The 14052-nt window shown below is 26.2% G+C and overlaps 1 protein-coding gene across 1 annotated transcript; it reads left to right on the top strand.

The window, feature by feature from the left end:
* Positions 1 to 1764: 1764 nt before the first annotated feature.
* LOC129609695 (uncharacterized) lies at positions 1765 to 5790 on the top strand. Its single transcript, XM_055521799.1, has 3 exons — positions 1765 to 1908; positions 1992 to 2154; positions 5053 to 5790. The coding sequence occupies exons 1-3, from the start codon at positions 1836 to 1838 to the stop codon at positions 5645 to 5647; spliced, it is 831 nt and encodes a 276-aa protein (XP_055377774.1). The 5' UTR covers positions 1765 to 1835; the 3' UTR covers positions 5648 to 5790.
* The last annotated feature ends 8262 nt before the right edge of the window (positions 5791 to 14052 follow it).

The following is a 14052-nucleotide window of genomic DNA, read 5'->3' as shown; positions in this document are numbered from 1 at the left end:
TATGTACATACAAACACACATATGAATTTCTTGTGCATTTTAAACTGATATACCAATATTATAGCTCGAAATTGCATATGCATTTGAAATACATGCATTCATGATTGAAATATATTATATATTGTGTGTGTGTGTATGAAATACAGGGGTTGTGCCAATGATTGAACGGATTTTGTGGTAACATTATGCAATAATTTAACTGTTAAAAAAAAAATGTCACAAAATATTTAAATGCAAAAATATTTAAATTTTCTGAAAAAAATATAAGGATATTAAATGTGTTTGATTAAAAAAAAAAATATAAATTTTATATTATGCATTAAAGGTGATTGCAATTTCAAGAGGATTTAAGAGTTTGTGTATTTTTTTAAAAATAATTACAAAATAGAAAAAAATTTTAAATGATTTCAAAAAAAAAAAAACCTTAAAAATACTTCATTCCAAGTATAATGAGAAGTGAAATTTTTAAAATTATTTATTGTATGTATGTATGACTGTGGTGTTCCATGCGGAATATGTACACAAATTATATAACCACAAAGTATATATATGGTGTTTAAGTGCTCCTATAACCAAAAATTCCATTTTCATTAAATTTTTTGTGTTGAGCAAAATTTTAGAATTTTATTTGTATTTTTGTAATTTTTAAATTTTAAATATTTATTTTTTTGATATTGAAAATTTTAAAATTTATTTCGTCTTATACTAGAAAAATATTTGGGAAGTGAACACTGTGGAAGCATAAAATTCTTAAAATAAATATTGCTATTTTTTAAAAGAACCTTAATAATTTTTACTTTATAGATTTTCTGCAATAATCTGTTGTTTATTCCTCCAACAAGTATTCCAGCAAATATAGTTTTTATTTTCTACCGCTGGAACATTTTGAATAAAAACCAGACCAATCCTTAATAATGCCAACTTTTTAATTATACAGGAATTCCGGATTTCATTTTATGAAATTCTGGAATTCACATTTTGATAAAAATTGGGTTCCCTAAGGTAGTCTTTAAAGAAATTTTCCTCAGAATAATTACGTTTGGAATGGAGATAACTGAATGTTTCCTATTAAATGGGTGAAAGAGCTCGGTTTATTATTTGCTTTAGTTATTTCTCAAAATTGTTTTTGTTAGTGAATTCTTTTTTCTTTCCTTATGTAAATTGCTGTTTTAGCACAATATGTTCCAGTTTAATGGAACGGCAATAAGAAGATATGCGCTACATGTAAGACTGACTCAGGTAATTTTTTCTATGGTAATTATTTCCCAATAGACTATATTAAAACACCTGATTATTATCAAATTAATATAGTAATTTACGAAATATAAAAATTTGATTAACACTTTGATTAATTCTAAAGTATATTTTTTTTCCTATTATCAATTAGATATTTTCCTAGTATGAAGTTCACCTGCATGTAAACGAAAATTGAACACTTGTATTTTTCAAATATCATAAATATTTTTAAATCAATCAAAAGTTCTTAAGTCTGTATAATATACAATAATATCAAAGTAATTAAAATTCTAAAATAAAAAAAAAAACCAAAAGTTTAATAAAACTTCAGTATACAAGAGTAGAAAAATCCATTTTTAACAAAAGTCTATAATCCGCACTGATAGTATTATCAAACAGCTGGAACGCAAACATATTTTATATTTAAACACGCACAAGGTATATTCCGTTTCGTATCTACATAGTATAGAATGTTATGTGTGATAACATTATCCGATAACACTTATCATATTTCAAAAATTTTCTATATAAGAAAGTGTTAAAATTTTAAAAAAAGTTTTACAATTTGTGGAACATTGGTCTAAGGGTCAACTAAAAATATGAATACAAAACTGTGCGTGATTTTTGTTACACTATTGAGTTTGGCATTTGCCAATACTCTAACCAAATATGGTATGTTTAATTTATGTTAAATTTTTTTTTTTTGTGAAAAAATTCTTGGATTGTATCTGATTAATTATTATTAAATTTTGTAGATGATAACAAACCTCAATTGTTTAGTATTAATGATCAAATTAAAAAAATGATTGAATTGCTTAAAGATCATATGCCATGTGGAATACCAGAATTAGGTGTACCAGTTTTAGCTCCAATGGAAAAAGATTTTGCTGAATTTCAATATCAACAAAAATTAGCCGAGTAAGTAATCAAGTACAAAATTTAATATAATTAAAGTATAATTGAAATTGCAGTGATGATTTTTATACAAAATTTTTGTGTGATAATTGAAGAAGTCCAACTTTATTTTATAACAGTAATAAGAAAATGGGATGAAAATACAAAATTAGACCATTAATTAAAGGTATACTACAACAATAGTGAGAAAGAGTATATAGTATAGCATAAAAGGTTATAATATTGTTTATAATGCGTATATTGTATAATTTCCTTTATTCTTCTAAAGTAATAATTGGAAAAATTTCTCTGTTCATTATACCCGAGGGTATACTAAATTTGCCTTACCCTTTGTAACGCAAAGAAATAATGGACTGAGATATGGACTCAAGTGTACGTTTTTGATCAGCGTCGAATTTTGAGTCGATTTAGCTTTGTCTGTCCCTCTGTTTGTCCCCACGATAACTCAAAAATTAATTGAGCTAAGTTCACCAAATTTTCACAAATTATTTATTGTAGTAAGTGCCAGAACCCTATTTAAATTTCACATGATTGGGATAGTGGTTCGGGTAGCTGCCACACAACTTCGAAAGTTATTTGACTCTATCTTGGAAACTATTAAAGCTGTAATATTGAAATTTCGCACAAGTAAATATATAAGTAGAACCGATGTGTTTGATAAAAATTATTGAAATTGCTTGGCTCTTTCTGGTAGCTGCCATACAACTTCAATAGTAGTTTGGAAAACACAGTGCTGAAATTTTGCTTAAATTAGTATGGTAATACGGCAACTTAAAGTTATAGTCTGTTTCATTGCCAGCTATGGCATATTTATTCGCACATATGATAACAAATTCGTATGGGTATAACAGAGTTGACATGGTCAATTCTATTATGTCTCGTTTTTAAAATAAAACTAATCACGAATTAACTCAATTGTTCAATTTGTATTGTGGCAAATTTCACTTTTTAAAAAATTTAAAAAATTTGATTTATTCCTTTTGTTTGGAATTCATCTTTTATGTATGAAAATTATTTAGTGTAGAAACTCCTAATATAATTTACAGAGTTGATTTTTAATCTGAAATTCTATGTTACAAGGTGTGGTAATTTGAGTTTTTTTTCACCATGCGTTGAATTATGAAACGTAATATATTATTAAAAAAATTTGGTTTATTTACAAACAGTATTGCTACAGGGTTTTTCAATAGATGTTTTAATAATTGGATAAAAACTTGATATATGCATTGAAACTGACATCGTATGTGCCATACAACGTACCCTCTAATTTAAATTATTCGATATGGTGAAAGATTTGAACTAAATTTTACATATTCTTTTATATTTTCCTTAATATTTTGCTAAAGGGTTCTGGGATTTTTATGAAATAGAAAAAAAAACAAAATCCTGATAATCACCATAATTTATAATCGGGATATTCGGGATGTTTTACAGCTATTGCTCAAAAAAAAAAAAATTATAAATTGACAAAACTTGGATGATCCTATATTATATGCAAATATGTGAATAGAAAACAAAATACGATTAGTGTTATACAAAATGCTGTACTTTTAAGAAATTTTATATTTTTCTAAAAGCAATTTTAACTTTTAAATTCTTGGAAAAACAACAAAATTTTCTTTTCTTTTTTTAACATTTGCTGAATTTCATTTTTATAAGCATTTTAAATTTTTTTTTATCTGTGCAGTGTTTGATTTTATTGAGGCTACGCTTTGAGGTGAAAATTTCAAAGAAAATATACTTATATAATCTTATAAAAAGTGTATGGAGTATAAAGTTTTATTTGATTATGGAAAAAAAAAACAAAAGAAAAATGTTGAATTTATAACATACTATATTCGTTTATAATGTGCATATTTTATTGACAGAATCAAAATGTTTGTTTGTGTTTCGGAAATCGGAACAGGAAAATTGTGTAATGGCTATGTATATTACCGAAATCATTTCGTAAAATTTCGACAAATTTTCGTAAAATCTCGTTGTATAGAATTGCTAAATTTTCTTACCAAAATGAAGTTTTATTTTTTACTGCTATGTTGATTTTTTTAGGAAAATTAAAAAGAGGAAGTTTGGCAATTATTGGCAAAAAAAAAGAAATAAAAAAAAAATTAGCTAATCTGACAAAATGTGTGAAAACAACTTTATCAATTGATTTCATAAGCCGACCTCTAACAAACACTGTATTAATTTATGTGTCTAGAATTAGATTAGAGCTCAGAATTTAGATATTAATATCATAAGTCATAATGACTTAGAAATAACCATGACAAACGTTTGCTTTTTGACTATTCATAATTTCTTGCTTATACGATATGCTTTTTAAAAGAATTTTCTTACGCCAGTACGAGAAATTATTTTGTATTTAAAAAAAAAAAATAAAATAAGGAAACTGCAAAATGAATTTCTTTGAAAATTCTTAGATTTGGTGAAGGTATTCAATCGGCAATAATTAATTTTAACAAGTATGACATACAATACCTTAATGTATGAAAATAAATAAATAAAAAAGTAACAAATTTCTTTGTTCTCTCTTTGTTTTTTTTACTAATGAAGTGATCGATTAAGGTGTAAGCAATAAAAAATCATCTTAAAAAAATTATCCTTAAGATGATTCCAAAAAAAAAAAATTTTTTTTTCAAAGGAAATTTATACATATATTATTGTTTTAAGAAATGTTTGAAACATTGTCAACTGTGAAATAAGTATGATAAGTGTTGTATTAAGCAAATCACCTTGAATGCGTGAGTGCATAAAATTTACTGAATTTTTTAAATTTTACTCCTTAATTAATAAATTTCTCATCTGGAGTCTTTTTTTTTTTCAAATAATTAAATTTTATTTTTCAGTTGCACATGATAATTAATAAATTGTATTATTTTTTTTTTCTTGTTTAATTCTCAGAATTATTGTCAACATGTTTGATTTGAATGTAGATGGTTTAAATAATTTCGAAGTAAATAGCGTTTCATTAAGTGTTTTAACATTAAAATTGAAATTTGATTTTACATTTAAAGAAATTCAAGCTAAATCACAATATGTTGCAAATGCTATATTATTAAAAATATTGAGAATTAAAGGTAATGGTGATGCTGATATTACATTAAAAGATTTACGTATTGTTGGTGAAGCACAAATTGGTTCAAATAGTACAACAAAAGATCTATATTTAAGAGATTTTAAAGCAACAATTGTTTTGGGACAATTTAAATCTGATATTACTGGTTTATTATGGGGTAAATTAACTGGTAAATTAGCAAATGCAGCTATTGAAAAAGCTGTACCATTATTATTAAAACATAGACATGATGATGTTGTTGATATTGTACGTGGTGTTGTAACTGAAATTGTTAATGCAAAATTAAAAGGTTTAACAATTAAAGATTTATTAGATTTAATTAATAATTTCCCAGAATTGGAAGAATGTAATCCACCAGCAATCAAACAATATGAAACATATGGTTTAGAAGAACTTGAAAAATTGGTAAAAGCATTGTAAAAAACAAAACCAACATGAAAATTTAAAAATGATTTTATTGAAAAAAAAAATAAAATAAAAATCTAAAGATTGTACTTTTTTGTTAAAGAGTTTGTTTTTAAGAGTTTGTAGATTTAAAATATAATGGCCATTGTTCCAGCGTTGGTTTGATTCGTACGCTTATTGTTTGTTTAATACTTTAATCAAACTTGTATGGTGATGATGAAATTCTATATAAAAATCATAATTAAAAATATTTTGTTGATTTTTTCTATAATGCATGAAGTCGAAATTGGAAGCTGTGATTTATTCTGTTTAACCAAAAACTTAATTTCTAATTTTCCTGAATTTGTAATCCTTCAATTATTTAATTGTGATTTACTCAGAAAATATTAAAATTCACAAAAATATTTAAAATTATGACTATTTTACTTAATGGAATGTAATGCACTTAATTATTGTAACTTTAAGACTTACTCCCACTTATGATTTGACAATAATCCTTTAAAAATCGTGAATTTTTTATCTATTCCCAAGCTGCTGAAATCAAGTAACTTTGTTCCTTTTAAAAATATCAAGACTCTTACTGCACTATCAAAAATTTTTCATTTATAAAAATGACTATAAGTGAAACGAGATGTGTTTTACGGCGATTCCAATGGCCTAAATAGCTATGGAATTCAGTTTGTCAGGTCGTATATATGATTGGTTACCTTTCGTTCATATTCTGGTGAGACCATGTTAAGTCACTATGGTTTATAGCAATTTTTTCGTGTTATTCGTGATATATGTAGTTTATCCAAATTTGGCAGTTACTTATAAAAAGCTTTTGTCAGAAAACTTTTCCTTTTTCTCTCTCATTTCATTCTCGGTTAATTGTTTAAGAAAAGAATTTGATTGTATTGTAATTAAATTTTTTTTTTCATTACATAGCAGCTGTCACAATTAATTTTTAGATTTTTCTAGTTATAATGTTTGCATATATTTAGGATATTGAAGATGTTGAATTACTTATTTCGCCTAGTTATATGCAATTAAAAAATCACAGAGTTATCAATTTGTTTGCAAATATTTGTTAACATTATTATGCCAAGGTTATTCAAAAATTTCAAAGTCTTTTCTTAAAGAAATCTAGAAATTCTAGAAAATTAGGCATAGAAGTCGTTGAAGTTGATATTATAGTTGAATTTCCAATTATTTAGCAATTTAATAATTATTATTTTAAAATATAAATCTTCCAAAAATAAGTGTTGCATATCGTTAAAAAATTTACCATTGAAAATTGAAACCGATCATCATAATTTTTAGAATCTTATTTTTAAATTACTTGGAATTCAAGACTACCAAACCTTAAAATTAATCAGAATTTTGCACAGCTGACTGAACATGATTTTAAACAATGCCAGTTAATTTTAATAAGAATAGCAAAATATATACACATGCAAACACAAGGCTCTGAAAACCAACAATGTATACAATGTTTAAACAATCCCCTTATCTCTTCATTTAAGGTAAAAATGCTTTTAAAATTTACCTATATAAGAAAAACCCAATTGATTGTTGCTATTCTTTTCTAGTGAATAACCACCAACAAAGGATGATCTTTTCTTGTTTTTTTTTTTGTTTAATACAAAATGAATAGGAAGTTTGTTTTTTGTTTTTGATGCATTCATTGCCTAACGAGTCAACAAATAAAAACAAAAACTATAAACTTATCCTATCAACCCTAATATTTTATTTATGTATTGGCTGGCCACTTTTACAAGTCAATGACATCATTCAACAAAAAAAAATATAAAATGTATACATTGTTCGTATATCCCCATTCATTCGGAAAGATTCCAAGAAATAAAATTTTAGTTGTCTTCCCTGCGATTGAATTTTCTCACATGTTCATATATCAATAAATATTTAAAAATAATGGCAAAATAAAGGTACTTTATAAAAGAAAAGAGTCAGTGCCGTATAACTTGAATTAAATTGGTGTGATTAAAGTTCTCTTTTTAGAAAAATGAAACACATTCAAAGTTTTTAGATTTTAAACACCGTTTCTATGCCGGCATATACCGCGAGCTTAAAGATAGGAATATTGTATCCACCTTCGAATATCGTGTGAGCAGTCTTACATTTTTATCTGAAAACTCCAGTTACATTCACAGCTATCATGAATACAAGTAATTTTTTGAAACTAATGTTTTATAATGGAATATCTCCCTGTGAGTATCAGAATCATTAGTCGCTTCTATTAAGAGATCTACTAGAGTATCTACTAAAGGATCAATAATCTACAATCCACTTATCTATTTGTTCTACAAAGTCTTTTCGAAATTTACAATGTTATCTCAAGAACCAACTCACAGTACTCTTGTCATTCTATAACTTGGTTCTTTGCCATTCTACTTAAAATTCATAATCAAGCAGTTGAACTCGTCACTGTAAATAAATTAAATTTGGTCTCTGTAGGTATCAAATTTATCCCTGATATTCATTTTATATTACCTATATAATACGTATATATAAGTGAGTGTTTTGTTTTGAACTTATGCATAATATCACATTTGTATATACTTACATGCATATATCAAATTCAATATCAAGGATCCTATACAATTCTCAAATTCACGAGTTTTTAATGGGGTGAAAGAAAGAAGAAAAAATGTAAAAACACCTGGTCTTTTGCCACTCGCTACCAATTTGAGAAATTGTATGCTTCACATTCTTAATTACATTTAACAAAAGATGGAAATAAAAAAAATTTTACTATACATTATGATAATAAAAAATTTACAAAAAAATAATTATAAAAATAATATTGTTAAAATAAAAATTATTATTGTTATTTGCACCAAATTACAGTTTTTTTGATTGATAATTTTTATCAGCTGTTATACAAGAAAATAAAAGAGTTTGGCATATATAGAAAGGATTCTTATCTAAAGGATAGTTTAGATTATAAAAATATTTGCTTTCTAATAGAAAGTGAACTAAACTGGGATGATTGCAGGAAATTTGTAATGACAAATGCAAAGGATACACGCATTTACATTCGTAACATATAAGATACATTGGAATGCTAAATTGATCAAGTTTGTGCTAGAATTATAGAAAAAAAAATAGCAATCAAAGATACAGCTGAGTTTTTATACCCGTACGAACGTATGTTCGAAGGGTATACTAAATTTGCCTTACCGTTTGTAACGCCAAGAAATAACGGTATTAGATATAGACTCAAGTGTATGTTTTTGATCAGCGTCAAATTCTGAGTTGATTTAGCTTTGTCTGTCCGTCCGTCCGTCCGTCCGTCCTTCCGAACGATAACTCAAAAACTAATTGAGCTAAGTTCATCAAATTTTCACAAATAATTTACTGTAGTAAGTGCCAGAACCCTATTTAAATTGGACATGATCGGGGTATCGGTTCGGGTAGCTGCCATACAACTTCAAAATTTATTTGGCTATATCTCAGAAACTATAAAAGTTATGGTATTGAAATTTCACACAAACGAATATATTAGTAGGGCCAATATGCCCCATAAAAGTCGTTGAAATTACTTGGCTCCTTCTGGTACCTGCCATACAACTTCAAAAGTTATTTGGCTATATCTCAGAAACTATAAAAGCTGTGATATTGAGATTTCACACAAGTGGATATATTAGTAGGGCCAATGTTTCTAGTAAAAGTCGTTGAAATTACTTGGCTCCTTCTGGTACCTGCCATACAACTTCAAAAGTTATTTGACTATATTTCAGAAACTATTAAAGCTATGGTATTGAAATTTCACACAAACGAATATATTAGTAGGGCCAATATGCCCCATAAAAGTCGTTGAAATTACTTGGCTCCTTCTGGTACCTGCCATACAACTTCAAAAGTTATTTGACTATATCTCAGAAACTATAAAAGCTGTGATATTGAGATTTCACACAAGTGAGTATATTAGTAGGGCCGATGTGCTTGGTAAAATTCGCTAAAATTTCTTGGCTCTTTCTGGGAGCTGCCATACAACATCAATAGTAGTTTGGCACAACCAGTATTTTGAATAACACATAGTATTGAAATTTTGCATAAATTAATATGGTAATACGGCAACTTAAAGTCATAGTCTGCCCCATAGTTAGTTATGGCACATTAGTTATTCGCACATAGGATAACAAATTCGTACGGGTATCACAGAGTTGACAAGGTCAACTCTATTTTTTTTCTCGTTTGATTTGTAATTATGCTAAAATCCTTGCAAGAAGTTCGCAAACAAAATCTAGATCGAAGAACGAAAAAAAAAACGGAAAATGTCAGTTCTTTTTAAATTTGCGAGCATTCTTGAAGAGTAAAAGAATTCACAGTGAGCAATTTGCTTACTGCATAGGGTTTTAGGTCTGTGAATGATATTGACTTAAATGGATTCTTAATTGAGAAAGCTATTCAAGAAATTCAATATTTTTTAAAAAACATTTTGCATGTACTTACAATTAAAATTTGCGCTATTATTTTGCTTTTTATTAGGCCTTTAAGTACACTTTTAAAAATTTTAATCAAAAGTTTATCAGTACTCAAATTGAATTGGCAATTTCTAAAATCTTTAATAATTTTTGTGAGCACTCAAAGTTTTGAATGTGAAGATTTTCAAATTCGAAAAAAAAAATTCAATTAAATGAATTTTCACTGCCAAACTTGTCTGTGCACCATTTGGATAGCAACGTTTAATTCATACACTATTCAAACACTATGTGATTGACCGCGAATAAAGGCATTGAAATGAGTCTGGCTAAACATTTGTAAAATTCACTTTATATTCGAATGTTATTCATGTCTTGGAAATTATTACTTGTTCAAAATTAAATTCTAAGTCGATCCGGTTATAGCCGTAAGTCCTTCTATAGATTCGCTCATCAAAGAACCTAAAGAGCTATGAGAACGCAAACAGACTTGAAATTTCAAGTTTTAAATATATGCATAATTGGCCCACTCAGACTGGTATCTCCCGTACCTATAATACATAGGCTAGTATAAGTAATAAGGACTATTCTTGAAAAAATCTCCAATATCTCTACAACTTTTGTTTATCTCTACAACATTTTGGCAAAGACCAAAATAAGCTTTTTTATAAATTTTTTTTAAACTCAATTAACTAATATTTTATGGGAACAACTTATAATTTCTCAATTTAGGGTGAAATGCTATGAATTAAAAAAAAAAACGCCATTAATAAACTTTATCATTAATTACTGTTTTAAGAATGGCGTACTTTACTCATAAGAATTAATAGTAATATAATAAGCTTAATATTAATCCGAACATTATAAATAAATATTTTGAACAAAAAAAATTTTTTTTACAGTTTGCTATATTTAACTTAACCATTTAATCCCTAAATATTAAGTTTTTATGGTTATAAAATATAATTTTGAATGTACTCTAACAATAATTCTAATTTTCGACATTACATTCAAATTTTTAAGTTAGCAACTTAATTCAGAAAATTTGAAATATTTTGATATTTGATGTGTAAATGACGAATTACACAAAATTTTGTTGCGAAAGGAAAATTTTTGTTTTTTAATTTATTTCCTAAATTTACACTCATTTTTCATAAAGAATAATTTTAAGACCATACCCATCCGTCTTAGAGTTTTAGGTTTAATAAGAAGTTGAAATTATTAATTTCTGATTTTAAAATTTGATTTTAATCGTGGTTGATCCACTTGTTGTCGGTCTCATTCATCTACAAAATATTTTATTAATGACTAAATTTACTTTCCATATATTTTTCATATTATATGCTTGACTAGTTGTTACAGTTAAGTGGTCATGTTTTTAAGATTGTAGAAGGCATAGTTAAGTATTAATTGTAGAATATTGTTTTGAAGTGTATATAGAAGCACACTTGAATTTAATGAATAAAAAAGGTTTTAATAGTGATAAGAAAGATAGTATTCACATTTTAATTACATGAATTTTGGCTTAACTCGAAAGTATTTGTTCGAGTCACATTAAAAAATGAAAGTTTGTATAGTTTTGTATTTTATTCATTTGATTACAAAACATGTGTGTGTATTCGAAATTATTATGTTCCGATTAAGTTTTTACTTCGACTTTGTAAACAATTCACTTGGTATTTTTTATTTACAAAAGATAATTTCATTGCTTATTTCATTTACAGATAAGTTATTGTTGAGAATATTATGAAATTTGTGTAAAGTGCAATATATAAGTTGCATTGCACACTAGAATTGTGGTGTGTTTTGTTTATAAATAAGACTTTATCTTATGATTTTCAATATCAAAAAACTTTAAGTGTGGTCTTCATACACTCATCTTGAAAATAATACAAATATCTATTTAAATATTTTTTTATATTAAAAGTGCACAAAAATTGTAATCACATTATTTTATATACATTACATATATTTTTGTATCTAACAAATCAAATTGACCGTAAGACCGGAAACGCATGATTGCTCTATTTTGCACTGTTTCGAAGTCATAAGCCTTTATGTAATGAAAGAAAAATTTGGTACCTTTTTTTTCAACAGGCTGTAGCTTGAAAACTACTGTTTCGCCATCCCCTCTTCGCCTCTCTTCACCCACCTATACAAGTTTTTGCTAGAAATCGACCATATAATCATTTCCGAAATTATTTGTCACATTATGTGAAACATCCTGTATGTCTCGCCTTTCCAGTTACCTGTTTTATTTACTTTCAAATAGAAATTTTAGTTTTTCTTTGAACTGTAGAATGTAATTTTACCAATCAGATAAATCATTTTTTCAACTTGTAAATTTTTTTTTTAATTTTTCTCAAAATATTAACTGAACTGGCAAGTTCAAGAAGGTGGCAAACTTCAAAACAAATTGAATGAATGGTGGCCGGCGTCCAAATGTATATAGATTTTTCCACTTGACTGCAATTTCTTCTCACCTTGTGAGTAAAAAGGCGAGGAATTTTAGCGATTATATGGAAAGACTGAATTTTCTTGCGCTATAAAATTTCACAAGATATTTCCATTTTTGTTTTACTTTCCATCATTTGCATATAGTAGTTATAGTGATGGTCAAAAGTTTAATAACTTTATCTTGAATCCTAATCAATTTGTATGAATTGGTTTGTGCTTATAATAAAAATATCCAACTGCTTATACAATTAAAATATTCCAATATCAGATGAACTTGATTTCGAAAAAATTATGTTTTTAATTATTTACGTTATTGTTACATAAACTGTTATTAATTATTACAAAAAAAAACAATTTATTATACTATGGAACCCCTAATAGTTTATTTCAAGTTAATCTAATCATTAGGGGGTAAAAACACAATTTTTGTTAAATACAATTTTTTTGATATACATACGATATACACATACATACATGATTTTTTTAGTACGTCAATGCATAATACATATAAAATTTAAACGTAATATCGTATGATAATTACCCCCTGAATTTTTTAAAAATATTTTTTTTAAATTATTGATACATACATACATACCGAATTAAAATTGAATGGATTATAATTTTTGAGTTAAGGCTATTTATGTTTGTATGTATGACAATAATTTTTTCAATTAAACACATTTACACATAAAATGTAAATTTGTAAAGAATTTATTTTAAAAAAATAAATTGTTTTTGTTTGTGCCCTGGGAATTTCCTAAACCATAAATTTTTTGAATTATTTTTAATTTTATTTTTTTTTTTGGTTTCATTCTTTAAAATACAACTCGTATATATTCCAAATATAAAAAAAATATATATATATTTTTTACAATTATAATGTCATTAAAAGATTCTCCATTTATGATTTAATTATAACCAATTTATTGGCCAATAATGTGCAATAAAAAAAAAAAAGTACGTAAATCATCTTTAATAAATCATTTTTTTTTTCGAATATAATTTAAAGGTACCGCTTAAGCTTCTCAAAACAAATACAAATAAATATCGTAAAAAGTTTTGACAGTCTATGTGCAATATTATCGAATGTTATAAAATTACGATCAATTTTGACATTAACAACATCATATTTTTGGCGATCCTTTCTTAAGGTATAAAGAATTTTGATTGGAACTGCCACCATTTTAATTTTAGGAATTGTAGTACTATATAATTAATATCGTAAAATATGAAATAAAATAAGATTAACGCTTTAAGAAGCACAGATAATTATTGTATCTGTATCAGATATTATTGAATCTCTAATGTAGTGAACCATTTCTTATAAAATAGTTTTCTACACAAGAATTCTGTTATCAGTAAAAATCAATTTTTAAATTTAGATATTAATCCTCAGTTTCTATAAGTAGGTATAAGGTACCCAGAGCTTATTTTCTTTTTTACATATTTGTGGAATCTTTATCCGAATCATCAGCTTTATCATAGCTAAATTAAACAAATGGATAATAATAAAGGATTGAGAATTTTTTTAATTTA

Source organism: Condylostylus longicornis, unplaced genomic scaffold (genome assembly GCF_029603195.1).
Source record: "Condylostylus longicornis isolate FDR11 unplaced genomic scaffold, ASM2960319v2 ptg000040l, whole genome shotgun sequence".
Classification (NCBI taxonomy): domain Eukaryota; kingdom Metazoa; phylum Arthropoda; class Insecta; order Diptera; family Dolichopodidae; genus Condylostylus; species Condylostylus longicornis.
The sequence above is the reverse complement of the archived record's forward strand: the minus strand, read 5'-3'. Positions and strand labels throughout refer to the sequence as shown.

Coding starts and splice junctions, on each gene's coding strand:
- LOC129609695 (XM_055521799.1), top strand. CDS start 1,836: ATGAATACAAAACTGTGCGTGATTTTTGTTACACTATTGAGTTTGGCA. Junction 1,909..1,991: donor CAATACTCTAACCAAATATG/GTATGTTTAATT, acceptor TAAATTTTGTAG/ATGATAACAAACCTCAATTG. Junction 2,155..5,052: donor TATCAACAAAAATTAGCCGA/GTAAGTAATCAA, acceptor TTTAATTCTCAG/AATTATTGTCAACATGTTTG.